Below are 26,904 nucleotides of genomic sequence, written 5' to 3'. Positions count from 1 at the left end.
TGACCCCCCAGGCTCAAGGGATCCTCTCACCGCAGCCTCCCAAGTAGCTGGGGCTACAGGTATGTGCCACCACGTCTGGCTAACTTTTTGTATTTTTTTGTAGAGACAGGGTCTCCCTATGTTGCCCAGGCTGGTCTCAAACTCCTAGGTTCAATCCATCCTCCCGCTTTGGCCTCCCAAAGTGCTGGGATTACAGGTGCGAGCCACCACACCCGACCACAGTCCAGCTCTTCAGGGCGGAGCTGGCAGCTCTGGGGCCATCTGGGTTCGGGGACTCTTCCGGACTCCTCTTGAGGGGTTCATGTTTTGCCCGCCTCTCCTTGCCTCTCAGTGGGGGCTGAGTGAGACCTTGGAATCCGTCAGGGGCACCGTACACACTCACTTTGGGCCCCGGGAAATCACAGTCCTTTTGTTTCCCTGGCAGAGTGGCAGGAAAGGGGCGATGAAGAAAGAAGAACAAGCGTGTTGGGCATGTGGGGGACACAGAGTGGTTTAAGCAATGGTTGACGAAGTGGAAGCCTGCTGAGCCTGTAGCGCCGTGGCCAGGGGTGCGGGAGGGAGTGTGGCACACCTGGTCTCCCCTAAGACACAGCCACGCCCTCCCAAGTCAGTCCCCCTTCTCTGTTCAGGTCTTCATTTCCAAGGGCACAGCCCTGACTGCCTCAGAACTTACTGTTTTGCAAAGACAAACATTTTATTTTTCATGATAGGAGCTGTAGCAGAGTATATGGGGGCCTCTGCCAGCCCCCAGGCTGGGACTGGGGCCTGTGACCTTGAGAACCTCATCTCACATTCTGCAGACTTTGGCGGCGGGGCAGTGCTGGACCACTGGCTGGGTGGGCTGGTCTCAGCCTCTCCTGCAGGCCCAGGGCTGAAATCATAACCGTCAGGCCCAGCCTTGGCCAAAGATAATGCAACTTTGGCAGGGCTGGCTGCTGGGAGGGGGCAGGCACTTGCTCCTCGTAGAGCAAGAGTGGGTTTCTTCCCTGACCCTCCCTTCCACCCCGGTAGGGTGGTTTCCTTAGGAACTCAGGCCTGCGGGAGAAATGGTTCCAGCTTCTGGAGGCTGGGTGGGGGTGGGGTGGGGGTGGGTGTGGGATAGAGCCCAGCTCCTCCAAGCCTCTTAGGGAAGTGGCCTCTTTGCATTCTTGACTCTCTGCTGCCCCCGTGTGGCTGTGAGGCTGGTTGAAGCCACATAGCAGTAGAGGGGCGTGTGTGTGTGTGTGTGTGTGTGTGTGTGTGTGTGTGTGTGTGTGTGTGTGTGTGTGTGTGTGTGTGTGTGTGTGTGTTGGAGCGTGGGTTGGGGGAGGGCTCAGCAAGACAGGAGCTGAGGCAGAATCACAGAGGGATGGCCCTTATCTCTGCCCCCACCGCCTAATATGCAACATTAGGGCAGCTACGATACCAGCTTTGGAATACTCGCCTATCAAGGAATGGAAAGAAGCTGGGCCAGGTGGCTCGCGCCTGTAATCCCAGCACTTTGGGAAGCCAAAGCAGGTGGATTACCTGAGGTCAGGAGTTCAAGACCAGCCTGGCCAACATGGTGAAACCCTGTCTCTACTAAAAATACAAAATTAGCTGGGTGAGTTGCACATGCCTGTAATCCCAGCTACTCGGGAGCCTGAGGCAGCATAATTGCTTGAACCTGGGAGGTGGAGGTTGCAGTGAGCCTAGATCACACCACTGCAGTTCAGCCTGGGTGACAGTGAGACTCTGTCTCAAAAAAAAAAAAAAAAGAATAAAAAACAAGTGGAAAGAAAAGATGGGGTGATACTCATCTGCAAGGGGGTGCAGGACAGCTGGGTCTCCTCTGACCATGGGGACAAGTCCCCCTGCTGAGCTGCCCTAAATACCACACCCAGCTTGGCCTGCAGCATCCTGGCTGGGTGGACCCAAAAAGCCACCCAGAAAGTGGGAAATGGAACAGAGGAACAGATATGGAAGGAAATAGAGTCTATCCATTCCCGTTTTGTAGTCAGTTCTTGACCATCACCAGCTGCAAGCCAGGAGCCCCATGGGTCACCGCCAGGCACCTGCTGTCTGCCACGAAACAGGGGCTGCAGGTCTCTCGCTCAGACTGTTGTGTCGGCAGGGCCCAGGTCGATGGGGTCAGAGGGTCCTTGGAGGTTATTTTCATGCAGGGGTCTTCAGAGGTGTGCATGCTTCAGAATCATGGAGGAGCATGTTCAAATGCCCACCAGCATCTAAGAACAGCTGATCTTGTCTATTGGTCTCCTTCTATGGTTGAGGAAACTGAGGCCCGGGGGGTCTGGATGATGGTGACTGCTGAAGGCCATAGCAGGTTCAAGGGTGTCAACTTGATGCCAATCCCCCTAGTCCCATAGATTGGTCTGTCAATATGGCCACAAGCCACACCCATTCAGGGGGTGGAGGGGGGCTCCTTAGCGAGCCCCTGGAGGTGTTGGTTAGGTGCACAGGCAGTCTCTCCCCTACATCCTTTCTGCGTCCTGCAGCAGAGCAGTCACCAGGCCGATGACCTGCGAGGCTGGCTGGACCATGTCATACTCCGCAAAGAGGTGGCATACGTTCTCCTGAGGCTCTGTCTGGCTCTTGGCCACAAACCCAAAGATCCTGGTGGGGGAGGGCAGTCTGAGTGAGGGGTGGGACCCAGGGAGGCATCAGGCTGGTGGGAATGGGGTGGTGGGGGGCCCTCAGCCTGCACCTCATTCCTCCCTGCCCCTCCCTTAGACAATTGACTCCAGCACCTCCTTATGGTGGGGCTCCCTGAGGAAGGAGATGCCTCTCCCATCAGACTGGGAGATTTCTGAGTTCAAGCTCTGGGTTTCCTTTGTTTTGAGTGAGGGCTCCTTGAGGACAGGACCTGTGCATTCCCCATTAGAGTGGAAACTCCCTGAGGGCAAGGATGCATCTTGATCATCAGACTGGGACATTCCAATAGCTTGAGGCTGCCTGAAGTTAGAGCCTGTGCCTCTTGCAGAAGATTGAGGGCTCCCAGGCTCATGTCACCCCCATCAGCCCAGAGGCTCTGAGGGCAGTCAAAGTCTTTCCCATCAGATGGGAGCTCCCTGAGGACCAGGGCCTGTGCCCTCATCAACACTTTGGACTATTAAAGTCAGAATGGTGCCTCTTTCCTTCTGCAGTTCCCTCCCCATGTTGGGTTTGGGGCCCTGAGACAGGAAGGCCTTACCAGGAGGGTTTGCAGTACTTCTGCCACCTGTAGGAAAAGAACATGATACCGAGTAATGAGGCTTTGCTCCATGCCACAGGACCCTGGAGGAGCAGCAGGACTGGCCAGCTGCGTCCCCACCCCACCATGCCCCACCCTACCCTCATTCTGTCACCCTGACCCCTTGAGGTTCACAGGCTCCCTCTGGGATTCCAGTCCCAGAGTCGGCAGGACACCTTGGTGGGCAGCTGGGCCCTGGACGGCCTTCTTAGTTTGGCCCAGCCTTGAACTTACTTCCGTTGCTCAGGGTCCATACCACAGAAGCGGAGAGTGGTGAGTGGGTAATGGCGCCGGAAAAACACCCTAGGAGGAGGCAGGGAGAGAAGGGAAGTGATGAGAGCCTGTCCCAGTGTCATCCTGCCTCCAGCGTCTCTCATTCCCCCCAAGCTCAGGTGCCCTGTCCTCCAAGAAGTCTCTGGGTTAGACCTTGATGACCGCTATGGCCTTTCCCACTGGGGGGCCCTGGCGCCCCGCTCCTGCCTCTCTCCTCTCATGGGGCTTGTCTGCCTGTGTCTTACACTCTGGGGTTTTCTATCACACCCCTACCACGCCATTTAATTTTTTTTGGCCCCTAACTTTTTGAGGACACGAATTACGTCTTGGTCATCTCTTGTTTCTCCCTGTGAAGTGCTCAGCCCTGGATCAGGCTCCTGTTAGACTGTGAGATCTGAGCCTGGGGAAGGAACGATCTTATTCCTCTCTGGGTCCCAGTGGTCAGCCAGAGTCTGGCCGAGGGAAGATGTTCCATCAATGGGTGCAGGCATAATCAGCACCCATGAATACTAGTTAACTCCATTTCCTTCCTTCCTTCCTTCCTTTTTTGAGATGGAGTTTCACTCTGTCACCCAGGTTGGAGTGCAATGGCGTGCTCTCAGCTCACTACAACCTCCGCCTCCTGGGTTCAAGCAATTCTCCTGCCTCAGCCTCCCAAGTAGCTGGGATTACAGGTGCGTGCCTCCATGCCCGGCTAATTTTGTATTTTTAGTAGAGACGGGGTTTCATCGTGTTGACCAGGCTGGTCTCGAACTCCTGACCTCAGGTGATCCGCCCGCCTCGGCCTCCCAAAGTGCTGGGATTACAGGCATGAGCCACCGCGCCCGGCCCCCGTTAACTCCATTTTCATTAGTCACGATGAACAGGGGCTTTGGCAGTGGAGTGAGGCCTGGAGGAGGCAGGGAAGCTGCCTGGAGTCACTCAGCACATCACTGGCCCCGCTGGGTCATCCAGAACCCTGAACTCGACCTTCATCCCTGATCCGCAGCTGTCTCAGCTATCCCCTCCAGCTCTACTCCGCCAGCCCCGGAGCCCCAGGGCAAGGGAAGGCCCTTACTTTCTCTGGACATCAGTCAGGGTGATGCCCTGCTCTGTGACTTTGAAGTGGACCACGGTGGGCGTGGGGAGGACGTCCCTCTCAAAGGTGGTGGAGATGGCTTTCTGCACAGCCAGGGCTCCAGTCAGGGTCTCCACGCTCACTGAGCTCAGGTACAGGGTGTGGCAGCCTGTGGGAGGCAGACACTGCGCTGGGGCCACTGACCCAGGGCCCAGGTTCTCCCTCTGCCCAGGGCCAGGGGAGGGGGTGAGTCTCCTGTTCAGGAATCCAGTGGAGCTCCTCTCAGAGCCGCCACCCAACAGAAAGTGGGTGTGTGGGTGATCACAGTTTGAGGCCAACCCCAGAGGGCTTTGGGATCTTCTGTGGCTTTGCATCGCCCTGGCCCCTGGCCCTCCAGCATGGGGCAGGGGAGGGGATGTTGCCCTGTGTGTAGAGGTGCCCAGGAAAACGTCCTTCTGTCCACACTTAACGGCTGCTCTCCTCCCCACACCTCCATCTTCAAGGTCTTGGTTCATTGGCAATGGTAGGGACAGAAGACAAGAATGGGGAGGGAAATTGTTCGTGCTCAGGGCATAGAGCAGGAACAGTCACTGAGACAAGTGCTGATGTGTGCCGGCCTCTGGGAGTGTGGGTCAGGGACCTTTCCCCTGGTGAAGGCTCCAGGACTTAGACCTGACACCCCATAGAGGATCCCAGACCCAGAACCACCTCTAGGGCAGGTTTCTCAGACCCAGAGAGACCCCAGCACGTGTGCACGTGCCCATGTGTGTGCAGGAGGGACTGTAAGTTCTGCCACTCCTCCCACCCCCCACCCTGCCCCACTTCCCTGCTGGCCTCTTATCTTCTGTTTTACAGGGGTGATGGGGAGCGGGTGTGGCACCTTGTTAAAGATGCAGAAACAAAGCTGAGATGGGAAACACGTGTGGGCCTGTGCGTGTGTGCGTGCATGCGTGTGTGTGTGCAGGGTTGGGAGGTGCCCTCTTGGGGCACAGCCAAGCTTGGCGCCTCCCTTCCTGTACCACTCACCCGCAGATTTCTTCTGGCAGGAGGCTGGGCTGTCTGTAGAGTCCGAGGCCCCATCTGCACCTCCCAGTTCTGAGCCAAGGCAAAGAAACAGGCCCCCCAAAGGGGCGGGGGTGGAGTGAATGGACCCCTCTCACAGGAACAGGCCTCATGAGTCCCTTTGAAGATCTCCCACCTCCACCCCCATCTCCAGGAAGTGACTCAAACCAGGTGTGATTACCGTAATTAGGCAAACAGGCCACTTTGGGCTCCCTAAATGCTTAGTTTGCAACCCTTTTGATCTCTTCATCCCCTCCTCCCCCCCACCCACCTCTTAGATGGCTGCCATGATCTTGTCCTCACAGGCCCCTGACCTCCTCACTTCTTTTGGACCCTGTCCCAACCCCTGACCTGTCTTTGCAGAAAGCGAGGAGGCTCTCACCATCGCTCCTCTGGGGCTCCCTTGCCTTGATGCCCTTCCAGAAACAGCCCTTCTCGAGCTTCTCCTGCACACCCCTGAGATGATCTATTTCATCTGAGCTGCCCCCCTACCTGGCTGTATGCTCTGGATAGGGCATGCTGATCTGGGTTCAAGGTCTGACTCTGTGGGCCTTTGGGCAAATTACGTAACATCTAGAACCCTCGTTTTCTTTTCCTTCCTTTCCTTCCTTCTTTCTCTCTTTCTCTCTTAGATGAAGTCTCGCTCTGTCGCTCTGTCACCCAGGCTAGAGTGCAGTGGTGCGATCTTAGCTCACTGCAACCTCTGCCTCCCCGACTCAAGTGATTCTCCTGCCTCAGCCTCCTGAGTAGCTGGGATTACAGGCGCCCACCACCACGCCCAGCTAAATTTTTGTATTTTTAATAGAGACGGGGTTTCACCATGTTGGCCAGGCTGGTTTCGAACTCCTGACCTCAAGTGATCTGCCTGCCTTGGCCTCCCGAAGTGCTGGGATTACAGGCGTGAGTCACCACGCCCAGCCCTTATTTTCTTATCTGTGAAATGGGGATGATAACAGCAAAGTCTACTTCACAAGCTTGTAGTGAAGCATGAATGGGTGAGTGAGTGCTCAACAAATGCTGGACCTGGAAAGAGAAAACCTCTCCAAACTATTTGATTTAGGCTCTTTCACCCTCTCAAAGCAGGCTGCTATTTATCCAACATCCATTCTATGCCAGGCATTGCGCTAAGAGCCTTGCCCGGGCTATCTCATTCAGTCTGCACAGCAATCCTATAAGTAGGTACGATGAGGAAACTGAGGCTCAGAGAGGTCAACATTCTCAAATTTTCACAGCTAGGAGGTGGAGATGTTGAGCGACTCCAGTGCACACAGTTTTAACGGTGACACTAAAATAATCCACCAACAAGGTAGGAGTGAACCCCATTTCTAGTGAGAACAAACAGGTCCCCCACCTTGGCATTGCCTCTTTGGGGCCCAGACCCACCTCTCTGTGGGATGGTGAGTTTGCAGGGCAGGGCCAGGGCCATGATGGAATGCTGGCACACGAAGGCAGAGAGGCTCCCTGAAAGGAAGCAAGCAGCCCTGCATGAGGAGAGCTTCCCCAACCCACCCCTCAGCTCACAACGGAGACTTCACTGGCCCCCCATCCCGGGGGAGCCTGGAGGCTGGGGAGTCTCACCAAAGTAGGGCTCCTCATCTGCTCCTTTGAGATGCACTCCTTTGGCAGACGACTCGATGAGGAAGTGTCGGATGAGGTCATTGCTGTCCTCACCTGGACAGAGAAGAAAGAGTGCATTCGGATAGAATTCCACCTTGTGGCCGGGCGCGGTGGCTCACGCCTGTAATCCCAGCACTTTGGAGGCCGAGGTGGGCAGATCACTTGAGGTCAGGAGTTCAAGATCAGCCTGACCCACATGGTAAAACCCCGTCTCTACTAAAGACACACACACACAAACACACACACACACTCACACACACAAAGCCGGGCGTGGTTCACATGCCTGTAGTCCCAGCTACCCGGGAGGCTGAGGCAGGAGAATTGCTTGAACCTGGGAGGCAGAGGTTGCAGTGAGCCGAGATTGTGCCACTGCACTCCAGCCTGGGTGACACAGTGAGACCCTGTCTCACCGGAAAAAAAAAAATTCCACCTTGTCCATCCCCCTGCCTCTCCCTCCCACAGAGGAGGTGCCAACACATCTGCTCAATGGCTCCAGCCACACCCTCTTCAGGAAACCTTTCTCTTCTTCTTCTTTTTTTGGGGGTTGGTTGGGAAACCTTTCTGCTGGTCAAGAGTTATCAGGGATTTTTTTTTTTTTTTAGACAGAGTCTTGCTCTGTCTCTTAGACTGAAGTGCAGCGGCATGATCTCGGCTTACTGCAGCCTCAACCTCCTGGGCTTAAGGAATCCTCCCACCTCAGCTTCCTGAGTAGCTGGGACTGCAGGCGTGCCCCACCATGTCGGGCTAATTCTTTTGTAGAGACAAGGTCTCACTGTTTTGCTCAGGCTGGTCTCAAACTCCTGAGCTCAAGCAGTTCTCCTGCTTCGGCCTAGGGATTATTTTATTTTATTTTTTTTAGACAGGGTCTCATTCTTTGGTCCAGGAAGGAGTGCAGTGGTGTGATCATGGCTCACTGCAGCCTCAAAGACCCCCTGGGTTCAAGTGATTCTCCTGCCTCAGGCTCCCAAGTACCTGGGACTACAGGTGTGCTCCACCACACCTGGGTAATTTTCGTAGAGACAGGGTTTTGCCATATTGCTCAAGCTGGTCTCAGATTCCTGGGCTCAAGTGATCCTCCTGCCTCGGCCTCCCAAAGTGCTGGGATTACTGGCGTGAGCCACTGTGCCTGGCAAGGAAACTTCTTAATTATTTAGATAAATGTCGACTCTTTGGTCTGGTTTCTGTCTCCCCCTGCCCACCAGGTCATCTCTGCTGGAGCCACGCTGGCCCTGGGGGTGGGGAGGTGAACAATGACCTTCTGACTCCTTTCCACCAGTCCACAGTGTCCTCCTCAGTCTGGGCTCATTGCCTCTTACAAGGCGTCCTTTATAAGTAACACCCTCCCCAGAGGTCACTTTCTTATTGTGACAGTGAGGCATACTGTCAAGAACACAAGGCTGGCTGTTTCATCCTCCCTTTATCACTTAATTGCTCTGGAGTCATTAAGTAACTCTGGGAGCCTCCGTTACCTCATCTGTTAAATAAAAGGGTGCAATCCTGGGGTTTGAGTGAGGCCTATGACCCAGGTACCTTGTACTGTAATCATCTGTTTTCGTCTGTCTCCCTAGTGAGGTGGCGTCTGTGTCTGATTCCACTGTATCCCTGCTGCCTCACACAGTGCCTGGTGTGTGGTGATGCCCCATAGATGTTTGCTATCAAATAAGCATGGGAGACCACAGGAAAGCATATAAGCTATCACACACACGTGCGCTGAGCTAGTACACAAACCTGGTAAGCTATCACCTGTGAGATAAGCTAGCTGCATGTGTAATCACACATTAGGTTCCCTGGAAATGAATCCAGTTTGACTCCAAAAAGAGCAGCCTAGAGGGGGCTAGGACCTTCCTCCTTCTCTCCCACCATCAGGAAAAAACAGGGAAGTGGGGGTGGGGCTTGGGAAGGCAGAAGCACGCAGGCTTGCTGTGAAAGGCGTTTTTCAGGGTGCCTTGGGGCTGGAGGGCATCGGGGAGAACACTGGGGTGGACGCTTCTCCTAGGAGCTGTTATAAGACTGGCGCCATGTCACCCTGAAAGCTAGTGCCAGAGCCAGGACTGGAACCTACCACACCCCGCTGTCTCAGTGAGGCCTCGAGTGAGCACAGAGACAGACGCATACCTGGTCGATTCTGAGCAGACGCGGGAACCTCCTGCACCCTCAGGGCCAGGCCGAAGGAGCCTCGGTATGAAGAGCTGTCCCTTATGACAAAAGCCCCTGGCTCCTCCTTCCTCAGCAGCTCGATTGCTGGAACAATCCTTGAGTCAGAGATGGACACCGCCCCACCTGGACACCCTGTCCCCAGCCCCGTAGGGTCTTCACAGAGCAGATGTTACAGAGTCACCTTTTGTCCCCAGGAAGTTCTTTGTACTGTCAAATCTCCACCATTCTTGCTGTGGTTCCTACTTCCTCGGGAGGTCATGAGGTCAGCAGGACATCCCCCTCCCCCGCTTCCCAGGACCCACTATTTGCCATTCCTTAACTGTAACCCAGGGCCCTGCCTGATGCAAAGTGCAAGACCCAGACCCTATTCTGGGGTTGCTCGTGCTTCCTTTTACCTTGCTCTCGGGTGATGTTTGGCTTAAACCAGTATTTAGATGTGTCCATCACGAACTTCATGGTGGGCTGCATGTCCCTGGCGGGACCTGGAGACAGACAGAGAAGGGGGACCCTGTAGGCTGGACAGACGGGAGCTGAGGGATGTTCACCAGAGAAGGCTGGAGACCCTTCCCTACTCTATTGCCCCAAGGTTTCATTCAACCACCATCCCAGACCCTAACCCCATTGTATCTCCAAACTGCCTACGATGAGGGAAAATCAAACAGAAGGATGCCAGGGTTTGGCGCATCTAGAACTCAGAAGTGCCCTTGTATCCTTGGTAATGAATAAAAAATGAATAGATACAACCTCAGTTTAAGGAGAAATGGTTTCTTAAGTCTACTGTTGAGTTCCCTGGTGAGGACTGAAATAAGAGATAAACAAGGAATTCTCAAATGCATCATGTTGGATATTACATTCTCCTTCGTCTTCATAATCCTAAGAATTCCTTAGGGGAATATTCAGCTTGGAAAAGAAAATGGCAGAAAATGTGAAGGAGAGGAAAACAGCAGATCTGGGCAGAAAAACATGCCCCTGGGAGGCGGGAGCCTGGGTCTTGACTCTGATATGGGATAACTGAAGCTCAGAGGGGACCAAGTGGACTAAACAACTTCTGAGGGTCTTTAATGTTCTAGTAGTCTATGGAATTAAAATGAATTTTGTTTTAGGAATCTTTTGCAGAATTTGATAAGATCTGGGGGTATAGTTAGTGATATTATGGGACCAAAGCAGGATGGGAATATCACTAGGCTAAGTAAATGTGCTCTTTGGGATGCCAAAATGGCCATTTCCCTGGGTCTCTAAGGCAGAGAGCAGTAGCTGTCAACCTTGGCGGCTTGAAAAGGAGTGTTGTGACCACTTACTCTCAAGTAACTCATTCAAAAAAAGTACTGAAATCTGCAAATGATTTGTCCTAGGAAAGCGATCAGGGCAGATGCAAAGGCACGCCAGAAGTGTCATTTTCTCCTGCTTGCCTCCACATGGCTTCGTGAGTGGGAGTGAGCAGTGGGCTATAGTAAACATTCCACCCCCACCCCCTCTGGAGTCGCCTTGATGCCTGTGAGCGTCATGGCCAAGTGGGGGCTGAGAAGCCCCCCGATGGCCGAGGGAGGGGGAACAGGGGGTTGGCAGGGGACTCTGCTCATGGGAGAGGCATCCACAGGGTGCTAGAGCTTAGCTTCTGGGTTTACTGCTTGGGTTTGTTCTCCTTGGACGCCTGTGGTCTCAGACTCCGGGAAGGAGGGTGTTTGCTGTTTTGTGGTTTTCGGCTGTCTGAACTGGAATGCATTGTCTCTATTACCCCATCCACCCCCTCTGTGTTCTCATCATCCACGAACGTCAGAGTCAGAACTGACTCGCCCTCTTGCTCTCCTTGAGTTAGTCATCAAGCACATCCTGAGGGTCGCCTGGTTCTGTCCTCTCTCCTCCACCCCCACTGCCCCATCCCGGTTCAGGACCCTGCTATCCGTTGAGCTGCCAGGGTGATCCATTGAGCGAGCACCTCTGACCCCATCACTCTCCTGTGTGAGGAGGCTCTCTGATGGTACCCTATTGCTTAAAAGGCAAATTCCATTTTTTTTTTTTTTTAGCTTGGCATTTAAGGCCTTTCACAATCTGGTTTCAAATTACTCTCAATGACTTGAACCTGCACCCAACATTCCAGCATTTCCTGAACATGCCATGCGCTTCCACACCTTCATGACTGTGGACCCCCTGCTTTCTCTGCTGGGAATGCCTTTCCTCTCCTTCTCTGGCCACAAACTTCTGATCCATTTCCCAGATCCAGCTCGGATGTCGCTTCCTCTGTTCTCCAGACTGAAAGAATCATTCCTTCAGCTTTGGCCAATATGATTGAGAATATCTCTTTACCTCCGCGTTTATCCTACCCTACTGTGATGATTTGTTTTTGTCTCTTTCTAAACTGTGTCCCTCTGTGTGTCCTCACTACCTGGCATAGTGCCAGACACACAATAGTTGCTCAATAAATGTGTCGACTGGCTGTTGCAGAAACCCACTGGCACTTTGTCTATTCCCCACATCTTACATTGCTTCAAATATTGGTTTACGACGTACCCTCTGGGCATGTGGTAAAGGGGGCATCTGACAGGGTCTGGCTGTGGCTCCTGGTGGCTGGACAGGGGTTGCTGGGAGAAGCAGCTCCAGGTTGAACGGAGTTCTGGTGTCCTGGGGTCCGCTGGGGTGGAGAAGACCCTGGTTCTGGGCAGCCGTTGATCAGCACAATGGGTATGTCCACCATGGAGTTTGTGATGGATGGGGGGCAGCTGCTGGCATGTTCTTTGGCCAGTGGTGGAGAGTGGGGTGTTCTGGGTTGGCCCATGGTTAGGGTGGGGTTTCTGGGAGCCTGGAAGTCACTGGGTCTCATACACAGGGACACTGAGCCAAGGCTGTGGAGGCTGGAGGAAGAGTTGGCTGGACTTTCCAAGGATCTGGAAGATGACTGATGGCTGGAGTTGCTGGAGTGCAGGAGGGACTGGCTGCTGCAGCAGGAGAGAGTCAGACAGGGTGTTAAGGCAACAGGTGGCTCAGGGGCTAGAGTCAGGCTCCGGATCTGGTGATCTGGGTTCCCGTGGCTTTGGCCAAATAGAACACTGCATACCCCACCCCCTACAGCCCACAGCAAAGTGCATGCCCACCTAATCCTCAAGGGATGGTAAGGATACAGAAATGTCCTTGGATGGTAGGGTCTTTGGTCACTTAAAGTAGCCAATGAGCTGACCCCTGCAGGCTTTGGGCATAGGCTGGCCCACGTTCCATCTGCCTTCCCAGCCAGGCCGTTCTGACTGAGCTGTCGGATCAGGATCCCTTCAGGCCCCCATGACTCCCAGGAGCCCTGCAGATGGGCTGAACCTACGCTGGACCTGCAGATGGGCTGAACCGTGGCTGATGCAGAGGGAACTCCCCAGCTGCAGGAGAAGGCCAGCTTCACATCCAGCCAGACTTCTTCCTGAGCTCAGGGGCCTGTGCCAGTGGGCATGGCTGTGGAATCCCCAGCCTCTGTGCCAGGGACTGCCTTGGCCAGTGGCTTTGGAGGTGGAGTGGGAAGCAGAGTCCTGTGGTTCGGTCTTCCTGGGGCAGAATGGGTGCGCATGTGCCTGCAGTTCTGCTGTGAGGTCTATAGAGAACTGAGCTGGGATGATTGTGATTCCCAGGCAGGGCTGCCTCACTCCTTTGCTAGGTTTTGCCAGCAACAGAGGAAGGAACCTTTTTATTCCTAAATAGTTCATCTCAGGCCCCCCAATTCTATTTATAGCCCTGTGTTTTGGGGTTTAAAAAAACCTTCCTTGAGATGGGTTGTATGAGGGCTGGAAAGGATATAGATAAGCCTCATTAAGGCAACAGCTCTTTTACCAAAAGGTAGATATAAGTCAAGACTTTTTATATTGAATTGTATTCTGAATGCTTGAGGACAGCTTGAGATCTGAAAGGCTGTAAAAGCAAACATTTGCTTCTGGTTTTGGTGCTTGCCCAGATTTTGCTCAGACAGAGCAGGGTCCCTTTCAGTGATTTTAGGGGGTGCATGCGTGCGTGTGCCTGCGTGTGTGTGTGTGTGTGTGCAATGTTAGAAGCTACAGAACCTACCTTCCAAACATATAGCTGACATCAGACACTGGGCTGGCTGACAGCACAGAGATCCTGCTGCCCCGCTGTGGGGCCAGGCCTCCCAGCCGCTTCTCCAGTCTTGGAGAAGCCACCAGCGGGGAGCCCAAGCCATGGGGGCTCGAGGCCTTGCTCCCCATGCAAGGGATTGAGATGCTGGGGGAATTTGGGGGTCGAGGGGAGAGACCCTCTAAGGGGGGCAGAGGGCGCTGGTGCCCCCTGCCCTGGTTCCCAGAGAAGATGAGGCTCTCACTGCTGCTTCGTGTCTCTCGGGGGACGTCTCTGGAAAGGAGGCCACCACTGCAAGGGGAGCCGAAGGGCGGGGTGACAGAGGGGCTGGAGCAGTGCTGGGGGCCATCGTGGCACCTTGATCTGGCGGAGGTCACCTCGATGTACTTTATGTCTTTGGGGGAGAAAAGCAGAGCATTGGTGAAATGCAGGAGCCTGGACTCATAGAACAGAGAGGCTGGAAGTGTCCTCAAGGTCATTCTGTCCCCCCTCTTTTATAGAGATGAGGAAACTGAGGCCCAGAGAGGAGAGCCCAACTCCACCTTCAGGGCCCAGTTCCAGTCACCCTCCCTGTGACAGCTTCCCTTGGGTGAGGAGATGCAGTAGAGGACCCAGGCCTTGGAATCAGACAGACCCAGGCTTCAGATCTGGCTCTGCCACTTATTTTCTGAGAGAGTTTGGCCAAAAGACTTCACCACCCAGGGCCTCAGTTTCCACGCCTGTAAAGTGGGGCAACTGCATTCAGCCTTTTGGTGATACAAAAAGGATGAAGTGAAACTCATGTAGGCAGCACAGCACTGTTCCCGGCACAGACCAGGTGCTTAAAAACTGGGCAACTCTCTCCTTTGTCTGTGCCCTGTTCCTAGGTTGAAATGGCCACTTGGTGGGTTGTACCAGTGACACTTTCTGATGCCTCTGCTACTCAGGATGTGTGAAAGTGGTTTCTCTGAGACTGGGCGCGGTGGCTCACACCTGGAATCCCAGCACTTTGGGAGGCCTAGGCGGGTGGATCACCTGAGGTCAGGAGTTCAAGACCAGCCTGGCCAACATGGCAAACCCCATCTCTACCAAAAATACAAAAATTAGCCGGGCACCTGTAATCCCAGCTACTTGGGAGGCTGAGGTACGAGAATCGCTTGAACCCGGGAGGCAGAGGTTGCAGTGAGCCGAGATTGCGCCACTGCACTCCAGCCTGAGTGACAAGAGTGAAGCCCCATCTCCAAAAAAAAAAAAAAAAAAAAAAAAAAGGAAGTGGTTTCTCTGTACCTGCAGTGAAAGCAGGGATTCTCAAGCTTGGTGCTTGGTTACACACTAGACTCACCCCAGGCTGCGCCTCATGTCAATTAGATTAAACTCTCCAGGGGGTGAACCCAGGCCTCAGTTTTGTTTGTTTTCCAGTTTTTCAGGTGAGTCCAGTAGACCATGAATGGCTCAGCAGGACCACATCACCTGGGCTCCACCCCTACAGAAACATAATCTGCATTTTAGCGAGGCCACCCAGGGCATGTGAATATGCAGTGGAGTCTGAGAACCCTGCTTTGGAGCAGGCACTCCCTGAGCACAGGGCTTGCTGCATTCTTGAGCTATGGATCTCCTGGGGATGGTAGCTGGTACACAGGGGTCACCCAACACACCCCAGGCTGCCGACACGCTCCAGCACTCTTTCCACTCCCTGGTCGGGGCATCCAGAACTCTTGGGATTCTGAGGCCTTGTTCCTCTCCCGAGGTCGGCCTTGGAGTGGGCTGCTCTGAGGTTCTCCCCAAGGTGAGGATGAACACCCTTCCTCCTGACCTGGGGGAAGGGAATTGTCCTTGGTGCTGTTCCAGCAAAGCTGGAGGAAGGTGGGGGTTAATGAGCCGCTCCTTTCTGAAGAGTGTGAGTCTTGCCTCTAGCTTCCTGGGATGGAGGCTGGGGAAATTGGGGAGAACGTGCACCCTCAGCTCCCACCTGCCTGGGGCCCTGGCACATGCACTGTTCCTCCCCATTATGACTGTGGAGCCCCAGCCTGCCCCAGCCCGCTCCTGGGTAGGGCCATCTGGCCCTGCTCACGGTTACTGCCTCTGTCTGAGCCTGCTTGGGCCACGGTGGGGGTGGGGAGTTACATCAGATGAGCAAGGGCTGGCAGCTGACTGGGGCTTGCTGCTCAGCGGGTGGAGGAAGAGCCTAGCTTTGTAGCAAAACAAACCTGGGGTGAGTCCTGGCTTTGCTGCTTTTCAGCCAAGGGCATTGTGCAACTTTCCTAACCTCTCTGAGCCTCAGTTTCCTTATCTGCAAAGTGAGGATCTGAAACCAGTCTTCCAAGGTTGTGATGAGGATGAAATACAATAGCCTGGAGCCTGGCCCATGGTGAGGCTCGAGAGAGGAGCATTTCCTACCTGCCTGCTTTTTGGGGGCAGTATTGGCCAAATGGAGCCCTTTTCTGGCTAAGGTGGGGATCTCTCTGCTTAGAAAGATGACTGCAAGAAGAGAGTGTTTGGGGCACTGCATTGTGGGCTCTGGAAGAAAAGAGATCTTGGAATGGGTTGGATTCTTCTGGAAGGCTGGAAAGCACAACTTCAATTTTTATAGGACTTTATAGTGTTTACACCCATAATCTCCTCTGAACCTTATAATAGCCCTTGAGCAGGACAGGCATTATTTTTTACAGAGGAGGAAACTGAGGCTTGGAGAAGAGTGGGGATGGAGCTAACACTTAGTGTACAACGATGTTTCACAGAGACTGGTCTTTATTGAGTGCAATGTGCCAGGACCACTACGAACACATTGCTTGTATTAGCTCCTTTAACCCTCATGACAACTCTGTGGAAGTAGGGGATATTATTAATGCCCATATAACAGATGGGAAATCTGGAAGGCTCAGAAAGGTGAAGTGAGTTATCCAATGCTGCACAGCCAGGGAGTGTTGTTGAGCTCTGTTTAGGGACTGCTTCTTCCAGGATGAGGAGGGGCTCCTTGGGACCCTGCTCCAAGGCCTTGCCCTGTGAGAAGGTGCTTGGCTGCTTTGGGGAGGGTCTCTTGGCACAGTGAAGCTCTGGGCTCCCTACTCACTGGGCCATTGAAACATCCATCAGGGACCTTACTGGGGTCACTGAGTAAGGAGAGCGGGAGGGGAGGGAGGAGCCCCGTGCTCACCTCAAGGTGGGTGTGGCTGGGGGGCGGGGTTGGGGCCTCTACCCATCGCAGGGGTGCAGTCGCTGTTTACTGGCCTGTGGGGCAAGTCTGAGCAGTGCTGGGTGGGTGCCGGCGCCAGCCCCAGGCAGGCGGGTGAGTGGAGGGAGGGCGTGTGGGTGAGGGGTGGAGAGATAGTTATTAAATACCCTTCACTTGGGGCTGGTAAACAGCCTTGCTTGGCAGACACTGTTGGAAAATGAAAGTGGGGGGCCTGTTCCAAAGATGGGGTGGGGGGTGTTGGAGAGGATAAAGAAAGGGATATGGTGTTTGCTTCTAGGAACCACATTCTCTGTGGGATGGGGGCCCCCAGGGCAAGTTTAAAGGAAGGCAGGGGCAGGGAACCTGGGGAAGGTTTGTGAAGCGCCCAGGAGGTCGCGTCTCAGAAGGGAAGCCTGCAGGCTGCCTCCAAACGGATGGATTCCGTGATGCCCCAGAGGGCAGAAGACTAGACTTTAGAAAGAGAGAAAGGACAGTGGCCTATGGAGCCCAGAACCTGGGATTTGAGGCCTGACCTATCTCTCCCTGACTGTGTGACTGTGAGCCATCACATACCCACCCCGAGCCTCAGTTTCCTCATCTGTAAAAGGAGGTTTCCACTATTTCCTTCAAAAGCCAGACACTGGGATCATGGATTACATGGACTCTTTTTTTTTTTTTTTTTTTTTTGAGACAGGGTCTCACTCTGTTGCCCAGGCTGGATTACAGTGGCGGGATCTCGGCTCACTGCAGACTCCACCTCCAAGGCTCAAGTGATTCTCCCACCTCAGCCTCCCAATAGTTGGGACTACAAGTTCATGCCATCACACCCAACTAATTTTTGTATTTTTAGTAGAGATGGGTTTTCGCCATGTTGGCCAGGCTGGTACATGGACTAGTTTTTGTTTTGTTTTGTTTTTTTTTAAGCCTGGGCTGGGTGATATGGCTCATGCCTGTAATCCCAGAACTTTGGGAGGCTGAGGAAGGAGGATTTCTTGAGGTAGCCTGGGCAACATGGCGAGACTCCATCTCTACAAAAAGTTTAAAAATTAGCCAGGTTGGCAGGGCATGGTGGCTCATACCTGTAATCCCAGCACTTTGGGAGGCCAAGGTGGGCGAATCACCGAGGTGGATGAGGTCAAGAGTTCAAGACCAGCCTGGCCAACATGGTGAAACCCCGTCTCTAATAAAAATACAAAAAAATTAGCTGGGCATGGTGGTGGGCACCTGTAATCCCTGCTACTCAGGAGTCTGAGGTATGAGAATCGCTTGAACCTGGGAGGCAAGACTCCATCACCCACCAAAGAAAAAAAAAAAAAGAAATTAGCCGGGTGTGGTGACATGTGCCTGTAGTCCAAGCTACTGGGGATGCTGAGGTGGGAGGATTGCTTGAGCCCAGGCATTCAAGGCTGCAGTGAGCTATGATCACACCACTGCACTCCAGGCTGGGCAACACAACGAGACTCTGTCTCAAAAAAAATATGTATATATATTTAGGGGAAATGTCAATATAGAATTGCCAATGTTTAATTTTTAAATTTTGCCAAGTTAGGACAAAAAGGAACAGTAAACATCTCCTAGCACGGTAATGTCAGAGTGTCTTTCCTTGAACAGCCCAAAAGTAGGAAGGATGAGATTGTAAAATGGCAGGGGATCCTCCACTCTGAATACATTTCGAGGTAAGAGAACTCACCACAACGCTCAGAGTTGTACACTGCTATAGGCCAATAAGAGCTTTGTCACCAGCAGTAGGGTCTGCGGGGAGGATTTTGGGTGCAGGTGTCTGCTATTCTTAGTGATGGTGGAGAACTTCCCAGTGGGGAGCTGACCTGGCTGGGCTGTCTTAGGAGGTAGTGAGCTCCCAGGCATTGCAGGTGTCCAGGCAGATGTTAGAGGAAGAAATTTTTTTTCTCCATCAGAAGGGGCCAGGGCACAGAGAGGCAGCTTCCTCAGGACCCTCTGGCCACTGCCTGCCTTACATTCCCTGTTCCCCAGAGTTGGGTGGACACACGTTCACAATGGCATGTGGTGCCCAGGGCATCTGTGGATATGGACCCATGCCATCAGCCCTAAGCTGATCATGAGCCCCTTCCGTGGAGGAAGGGCCTAGTTGTCACCAACCCCCACCCAACATTTGAGGACGTTCCACAGGGACTGGTTTTGCCCCAGCTGGCCTTGGACATGTGGAAATCCAGTCCTGGGGCATGAATGGTAAAACCCTGGGCTTGCTCCTGCCAACAGTAATTAGGCCCAAGATGCCTTTCTTGCAGTGACATGCCCATGACTGGCCTGAAGAAACAAGAAGACCCTTGAGGGACAGTTTCTTTAACAGGTCTGGCAGGCAATGCTTGGTGAGAGGGGACAGAGCAGGCAGGAGCCCAGGAGCCCAGGAACCTGGGGTGCCAGAGGGCCTGGGTGCTGGGCTGGCCTCCACCTCAGAGCCCAAACCTGGGGCTAGCCCAACGTGCAACCCCAATGTTTAATAAAAACAGCTACCATTTAGAATGGCATATGGTGTGCCAGGATTTGTGATAAGCAGCCAAAAAATGTAATTTCTTTCAATCCCCATAACACCCTTTGAGGTAAGAACTCTCATTATCTCCATTTCTCAGATGGGGAATCTGTGACACATAGCAGTGAAGCAAGCAGCTTGTGAAAGCTCTGCCTGACGCTAGCCATTAGGCTAGACTGGCTCCTTACTCAACCCCAGCAACCCCAGCTTTCTCATTTGCAAAACAGAGATAAAATATTCGGCAGGGCGTGGTGGCTCACGCCTGTAATCCCAGCACTTTGGGAGGCCAAGGTGGGTGGATCACTTGAGCTCAGGAGTTCGAGACCAGCCTGGCCAACATGGTGAAACCCTATCTCTACTGAAAATACAAAAATTAGCTGGGCATGGTGGCAGGTGCCTGTAATCTCAGCTACTGGGGAGGCTGAGGCAGGAGAATTGCTTGAACCCGGGAGGTGGAGGTTGCAGTGAGCCGAGATCGTGCTGTTGCACTCCAGCCTGGGTGACAGTGAGACTCCATTGCAAAAAAAAAAAAAAAAAAAAAAAAAAAAAAAATTCAGCTCAGGGAGTGGATTGAGAGGATTGAAGATTCTACATAAAGTGCTCAGCACAGTGCCTGATATGTGTCCAGTAAGTGTAATATCTTATGGCTCCTATCTCTAATCCTAATCATGCACCCCTTCACCCTTGCTGGTAGTTTAAAGCCTTGGAGGCCTCAGTCTTCCAATCTGTCTAATGGGGCTGCTCCTTGATCCTCATCAAGAGCATACTTGAAACTCTTTGTTCAGGAAACTGAAGCCAGATGTAGGAATTTCCAGGTTCCTTTGGACTCGGTGGTGCCCTGGAATTGGCTTGTATCAGCTGGTTAAGAGCTGATTGTTAAATTTTCAGGATTTTGTCTAGCTAGTTACTAAACCCAGCCATTATGAATAATTACATTATGTACACTTACAATGAAATAACTTACATTAAAAACAAAGGTAATAAATACTCAAAATTTGTCACGTCCCAATTATTTTACGACAGTGTCTCCCCACCCTCCATACTATTATCTGTGCTCTCAGGGTTATTTACATCTATTGTGTTGGTGTGGTGGCAATGCTGTGTGACAGCCTGCTACTCCACATGTCTCCAGCTCCTCATTCAGTGACATCATGTTGGTAGTTTGAAATTGGCCACGGTGGGAGAATTTATACTGTGGAAATGGGCAGAAGCTTCAAATCAGCTCCCTCTGCCCCTGCTCCCCAACCAGAGAGCCAGGTAAACATTCACCAGCATACCACTGCTTGAACACTACCGGGTCCTTATCCTAAACAGATGCCCCAATCCTACCATTTCCAGCGTGGGCCTCTCCAGAAAGATACTCCCCTAAACAAGGACAGAGGTCCCAATAGCAATCCTACCAAAATTTCAGGGGGGCCCAGGTTAGGCTCTGAAGTGAGACACCCTAGGACAGTGGGGGTCAGGGATCCACATTTATTGAGCTCTTCCTTATGGGCATGGCACTGCACAAAACACTTTCCATAGGAGCTTATTTAAGTCCTCATAAAATCATAGAAAATCAGTATCTATCACTTTCCAAACTCAGGAACCAAATAGAATTGGCTAGTGAGGGAAACTTGTATTTATCCCCTTTGTGTAGCACAGAAAACAGAGGGGTTAGTAACTTGGTTAGGTTTGCAGAGCATCTCCCAACAGGACAGGGTTCCCTTCTCTGTACATAGGAAAATCCTTCTTCCTCATGAGGTCTGGCATCAAGCCCCCCTCCTGGTACTGTGCCCCAAATCCTTACCCAAGGCTTCAGGTTCCTCCTTCTTTCTCATTGACATGGTGCTCTGGGCCAGCTCAGCCTGGGAGCCCCCAGTCCCTGGGGGAAGCAGCTGGAAGGTGGGGTCCAGTTCCAGGATCATCTGATTGAGGCTCTCCAGTGAGAAGTCAATGTAGGAGTCAAGGTCCTCTGGGGTCCCCAAGGCCTGCTCACCAGGGGACGGCAGGAAGCAGGTGGCTTTGGCCTCCGCCTGTGGGGCTTGCTGGAGTCGGCCAGGGGGCCCCATGCAGGGCACGGGGGCCATCAGGGCCTGGGCTCCCCAGCCTTCCGTGGTGTAGTAAGAACACTGGGGTGGCAGGCTGGGGCTGGGTGCTGGGTGCAGGGTCCTCCTGGGCTCATCACAAGGCGCCAAGCTGACAGCATGGCCTCCTGCCAGCAGTGGGCTGGACATCACCTGGGACATGGTGGGGGTGGTGACCTCTGCAGTTTACCTCTGGTCTTCAACCAGCCTCACTGACATCCCAGAGATCTCACTTGCCAACCAGGAGCTCCCAGGATCTGAAAGAGTCCAAGAGTGGGAACGGAGTAATTTCTGTAGGTGAAGCCCCTGCCTCCCACCCTCCGTACAAGGGCTAAGTTATTCATTCATTTAAAAGCATGGATGCTGGAGCCAGACCACCTGAGTTTGCAGCCTGGCTCCACCACCTACTAGCTGTATAACCTTGGGCAAGTTAATTGACTTCTCTGTGCCTCAGTTCCCTTGTCTATAAAACAAGTTAATCATTGTAATGTGCTTAGAACAGTGCCTGGCACATAATAAGCATTATGTAAGTGATCATTAAATAAAATAACTTCAGCAGATGTTTATTGAACATCTACTACATCCCAGGTGTGTTTATTAAGTAAATACTACCTAACGTTTGCTGAGTAATTATTATCCACATAAGCTCTGGTATTTTTACATAAAGGCTTTAAAAATCCTTATAACAACTGTATAAGGTAGGTATTATTATCCCATTTTACAGGGAGAGAACTGAGGCATAGAGAGGTAGGTAACTTGCCCGAGGGTCACACTGCCAACAAGTGTAGAGAAGGACTGGGCCCTCGGCTGCCTGATGTCCGAGCACCTGCACTTGGGCCGGTTGGTGAAACAGACAAGTAAGTGGGTGAACAACTGTAAGCAGTGTCACGAGAGAGGAGGGAAGGGACAGTGGACTTTTCTAGTTTAGTGGGGAGGTTAGGGAGGTCTTCCTGGAGGAAGGGACACGCAAAGGGAGATAAGAAGGAAAAGCAAGAGGTAGCTGTGCAAGGTGGGTAGGGATGAGGAGGCAGAGAGGAAGATTTAAGTTAGAGGGGATGAGCTGGGCGTGATGGCTCACACCTGTAATCCCAGCACTTTGGGAGTCTGAGGTGGGCTGATCCCTTGAGGTCAGGAGTTCGAGACCAGCCTGGCGAACATGGTGAAACCCCATCTCTACTAAAAATATAAAAAGTTAGCTGGCATGATGGCACGTGCCTGTAATTCCAGCTACTCAGGAGGCTGGGGCAGGAGGATTGCTTGAAGCTGGGAGGCAGAGGTTGCAGTGAGCCGAGATCGAGCCAATGCACTGCAGCCTGGACGACAGAGCAAGACTCTGTCTCTAAATAAACAAATAAATAAATAAACAAAGTAGAGGGGACCATTTGTGCAAAAGTCTGGCCAGCAGGGAAGCTCACAAGACACTATTGAGCACCTGAGTAACAGAGCACCTGGGGTGGGCGGAGGAGATGGGGCGGGGGAGGCAGGCTGGCCAGCTCCCATAGGGCCTTGCAGGCTGGGCTCAGGACTGCCAGCTCAACCCTGAGGGCAACAGGGAGGCTCTGAAAAGTTTTGAGCTGGGGAGTGACATCATCAGATGATATTTATTTCCTTGGGGCTCATTTGGGAAAGAGATGTCTCAACCTCCTCATTTTCCTTACTGTGAAAAGTCCTTTCCATTGTCTAACCTTAATGCCACATGCTAGTTTCTTGTAGGTGGGGCTTGGTAAGGAGGTAAGAAGTTCTGGGACTGAGGCTGCCAAGAAAACTGTACAGAGCTGCAATGTGCTGGTTGCACTCCCATTGCCTGCTCTGAGCTTTGCTGCTGGTCCCCAGCCCCCACCAACACCCCCCAACTCTCTTTCTTCTCATTGCCAAAATGCCTCCTTTACGTCCTGTTTTGGAGTCAGACCTTAGCACTGGAAAAGGTATCTGAGACTAGCCTGGGAGAAGAGAAAGTGGACTCTGGGATCCGAAGGTTTAGATTTGACTTCTAGCTCAAATAGCTCCTTATGGTGTGACTCTGACCCTGAGTTTCCTCATCTGTGAGATGGTAATGAGAATTCCTGCACTCTCCCAGAGAGTGTTATGGAACCAGTGAGGTGCTCCTTGTGAAGGTAGTTAGGCAATTCTAAATAGTACTTAGAAATAAGGACTTATGGAGTATAACAGCCTCATAATAGTAGCTTCCATTTATTGAGCGCTGACCATGTGCCAAGTACATACGAATTACATTGGTAACTCACTCCTCTGACAGCTCTAGGAAGTACTGCACCCTATTGTCAGTCCTCTTGTTTTTTTTTCTTGAGACAAGGTGTCGCTCTGTTGCCCAGGCTGGAGTGCAGTGGCACAGTCATGGCTCACTGCAGCCTTGGCCTCCTGGGGCTCAAGCGATTCTCCCAGCTCACCCTCCTGAGTAGCTGGGACTACAGGCTTGTGCCCTATACCCAGAGAATTTTTTGTAGAAAGAGGGTCTCACTTTGTTGCCCAGGCTGGTCTTGAACTCCTGGGCTCAAGTGCTCCTCCTTCCTCGGCCTCCCAAAGTGCTAGGATTACAGGTGTGAGCCGCTGTGCCTGGCCTTATTTATTTATTTTGAGTTGTCAGTCCATTTTACAGATGAAGATGCTGAGACTCGGAGAGGTCAAGAAACACCCTTCACATCCAGAAAGATGGTGGAGCTGGGATTCAAACCCAGGTGTGGGATTTTGGAATCTTAATTCCTTATGCTAAGGGAGGAGACCACCCCTCATATTGTCTTATGCCCAATTTCTGCCTCCAAAGAAAGAAAAAGTAAAAACTAAAAGGCAGAAATGAAATCCACAAGCAGACAGCCCAGCGCCACACCCTGGGCCTGGTAGTTAAAGATCGACCCCTGACCTAATCGGTTATGTTATCTATAGATTACAGACATTGTATAGAAATGCACTGTGAAAATCCCTTTCCTGTTTTGTTCCCATCTAATTACCGGTGCATGCAGCCCCCAGTCACGTACCGCCTGCTTGCTCAATTGATCACGACCCTCTCACACGCACCCCCTTAGAGTTGTGAGCCCTTAAAAGGGACAGGAAATGCTCACTCGGGGAGCTCGGCTCTTGAGACAGGAGTCTTGCTGATGCCCCCGGCCGAATAAACCCCTTCCTTCTTTAACTTGGTGTCTGAGGAGTTTTGTCTGCGGCTCGTCCTGCTACAATGCCACACGGAATTCAAGTGCAGAGGGACACCTGGGATCTAGAGAGGGGGCATGATTGGCTGAAGGTCGCACAGGTTTCATGACAAAAGCCAGGGCCCCTTCCCCTCTCCTGCCTCCCCCAACGCCCGCGGCTCCGGTAGGTCTGATGCCAGACTTTTCCTTGGCCAGGTCCTGCAGGGGGCGGGGCATCCCGGGCACGGGAAGCTTTCTATAAATGGAAGTGGAAGGGAGCCGGCCTCTGCGCTCCCGCCCTCCCGGGACAGCTGAGGACACAGAGCCGGAACCGCGGCTTTTTCCACACAGGCTCCAGGTGGACTGGGTTTGTTGGGACAGGATCTGGGCGCTCCCTGCAGGGTTTTCTGGCTGTGTCCTGCAGAGGAGGCTGGGGCTGCTGACTTTGCAGAACTCAAGGAGGGCTGGGTGTCCCCTCGCAACCAGGACCCAGTATACCTGCTTACTAATTTGGACACAGCTTTTGTGCCACGCTGGGCAAGCGTCCTTTCCTCTCTGGGCAGACCTCAGTTGTCCCATCTGTGTGATGGGGATGTGATAATAACAGACACTGAACACCTTGCATTTTCTCAACAGTACTCTGAGGAGGGTGCTATTGCTGCAGGGCTGGAGAGGTTGAGGAATTTGCCCAAGGTCATACAACCCCGACTGTGAATTGGGGTTTAAACCCAGGTGGTCTTGCTCCACGGTCCCACACTTTTAGCCTCTGCTGCTGCTTCACATATTTAAGAACCCTGTCCACCGCTGCCCCTTCTGGGATTCTGGAACCAAGAGGGACAGACCTGGAGCTGAGCAAAGGGCAGGCAGCCCCTACGCTCCTCTTCAGCCTCCCCTCACTTTTAAGGCTCTGCGTCGCCCTTGGATGTACCAGGGCAGGGCTCCGTCTTACTCCTGTATTCCTGAATGCTGACCCCTTCGCGGCCCCGCACACTCCTCTAACTTGCTCTTTCTTGCTGTAAATGGTGGGGAGAGTCCCTGGGCCCGGGGCTCTGTGTGGTTGGGAGGCACGGGGCGGGGGCAAGGAGGGCTCCAGCCACCTCTGCTCTATTTGTAGGTGCCCCCTACCCGCTCCCACTTCTGATTCTGACTCAGATCTCTTTCTTTGTTCCCAAGGACTCTGGGGAGTCCTGGTGCCTTGGCAAATCCCCTCTTCCGTGTCATTGCCAACCTCTTCTCCTGACTTACTCTCTCCCGATGAGCCCAGGTCAGTGAAGGGAGAGGGTGGGGCAAGGGTAAAGCCTGAGTCTCCCCCAAAGCACTTTGCCTCATTAGCCCAATCTCCACTGCACCCCCTATTTTTGAAAACTGGCTCCCGATCTTCCCATCCCTCCCACCCAGACCCGGTGACACAGGACGTGGACCGCAGGCAGGGACCCATAGGACCAATGAAGGCCAGCCGCTCCATCTCCCATTCCTGTCTACCTCTGAAGTGCCCAGAGGGCTCCCAGAGCGCTGGGAGGCGAGAGGCCTGGGTTCTGTATCCAGTCCCTTTCCATGACCTCAGGCAAGCCTCTTCTCTCTGGCCCTCAGCTCTCTCATCTATTTGCCGAGGGGCACAGGTTTAGTTCCCTTGAACTGCTGAACTCCGCGGTCTGTGATCCTGAGACCATCTCTGTCTCATCCACATCCTCCACCCCATTTCTCCCCACCTTGACTCTGAGCCCTGAGAAATGGAGAAGCTGAGGACAAAATGTTAAATGAGGCTGGGCTCACGCCTGTAATTCCAGCACTTTGGGAGGCTAAGGTGGGAGGATCACCTGAGGTCAGGAGTTTGAGACCAGCCTGGCCAACATGGTGAAACCGTGTCTCTACTAAACATAAGAAAATTAGCCGGGCATGGTGGCAGACATCTGTAATCCCTGTTACTTGGGAGGCTGAGGCAGGAGAATCGCTTGAACCCTGGAGGCAGACGTTGGCAGTGCCCCGAGATCGCGCCACTGCACTCCAGCCTGGGTGACAGAGCAAGACTCCATCTCAAAAAAAAAAAAAAAAAAAAAAATTAAACGTTTAAATGAATCAGGGCCAGCAAAGGTGCTCCGTGTTCCTCTCTTCTTAGAGAATAAAGGCACCTACCTGGTGTCCACAGGTGGGCAGACTGTTGCCTTCACTACTGGCTCCTGGGACCAAGACGACTCAGAGTCCAGGTGAAGAGTCAGGAGAGGCGCCAGTTCACCTCCAGACTTGCCTTAAAAGCAGCTTGCCCGCCCTCTCTCCTCCCCTCCGGGCGGGCCCTGCACGTGGCCCTGACAGCAGTAGGCCCCACCCCTGCTGGGTCCAATGAGCTCAGGTGGGGCTGGCACAGGCAGCAGGAAGGGAAGCACTGGGTGGTGGGTTTTGGGTCTGGGTGTGTGTGAGGGGCTCCCAAGTTCCTGCTTGGGCTTCTCGTGGCACCACATGGCCAGGGAGTCCTTGCTTGGACAGGGCATAGCTAGGATCAAGGTGTGCAGTGGGCACTCCTCAGGTGCTGGCTGGGGCAGAGGCCATGGGTTGGCAGAGCTGGCAGAGAGTGAGGGCCTTGACAAAGCAGGATGCCAGTGGGCAG

At 53.1% G+C, this 26,904-nt stretch overlaps 1 protein-coding gene across 5 annotated transcripts; it reads right to left on the bottom strand.

Annotated features, from left to right (window-relative positions):
- Positions 1-673: 673 nt before the first annotated feature.
- Positions 674-26,548, bottom strand: TNS4 (tensin 4). 5 transcript variants are annotated; one of them, XM_055388171.2, is made up of 14 exons: positions 26,436-26,528; positions 24,153-24,388; positions 20,886-21,419; positions 13,410-13,830; positions 11,883-12,307; positions 9,770-9,856; positions 9,333-9,458; positions 7,179-7,271; positions 6,984-7,061; positions 5,565-5,633; positions 4,539-4,707; positions 3,443-3,511; positions 3,170-3,196; positions 674-2,592 (listed from the first exon to the last, which is right to left on the bottom strand). In XM_055388171.2, the coding sequence occupies exons 3-14, from the start codon at positions 21,322-21,324 to the stop codon at positions 2,451-2,453; spliced, it is 2,145 nt and encodes a 714-aa protein (XP_055244146.2). In that variant the 5' UTR covers positions 21,325-21,419; positions 24,153-24,388; positions 26,436-26,528; the 3' UTR covers positions 674-2,450. The 5 variants fall into 5 exon arrangements, 4 of the variants coding, with proteins under 4 accessions (XP_055244146.2, XP_055244148.2, XP_055244147.2 ...); XM_055388173.2 differs by having other exon boundaries at positions 11,883-12,304; XM_055388172.2 differs by having other exon boundaries at positions 24,237-24,388.
- Positions 26,549-26,904: the final 356 nt, after the last annotated feature.

This window comes from Gorilla gorilla, chromosome 4, assembly GCF_029281585.2.
Source record: "Gorilla gorilla gorilla isolate KB3781 chromosome 4, NHGRI_mGorGor1-v2.1_pri, whole genome shotgun sequence".
Taxonomy (NCBI): domain Eukaryota; kingdom Metazoa; phylum Chordata; class Mammalia; order Primates; family Hominidae; genus Gorilla; species Gorilla gorilla.
This window is presented reverse-complemented; position numbering and strand designations above follow the sequence as displayed.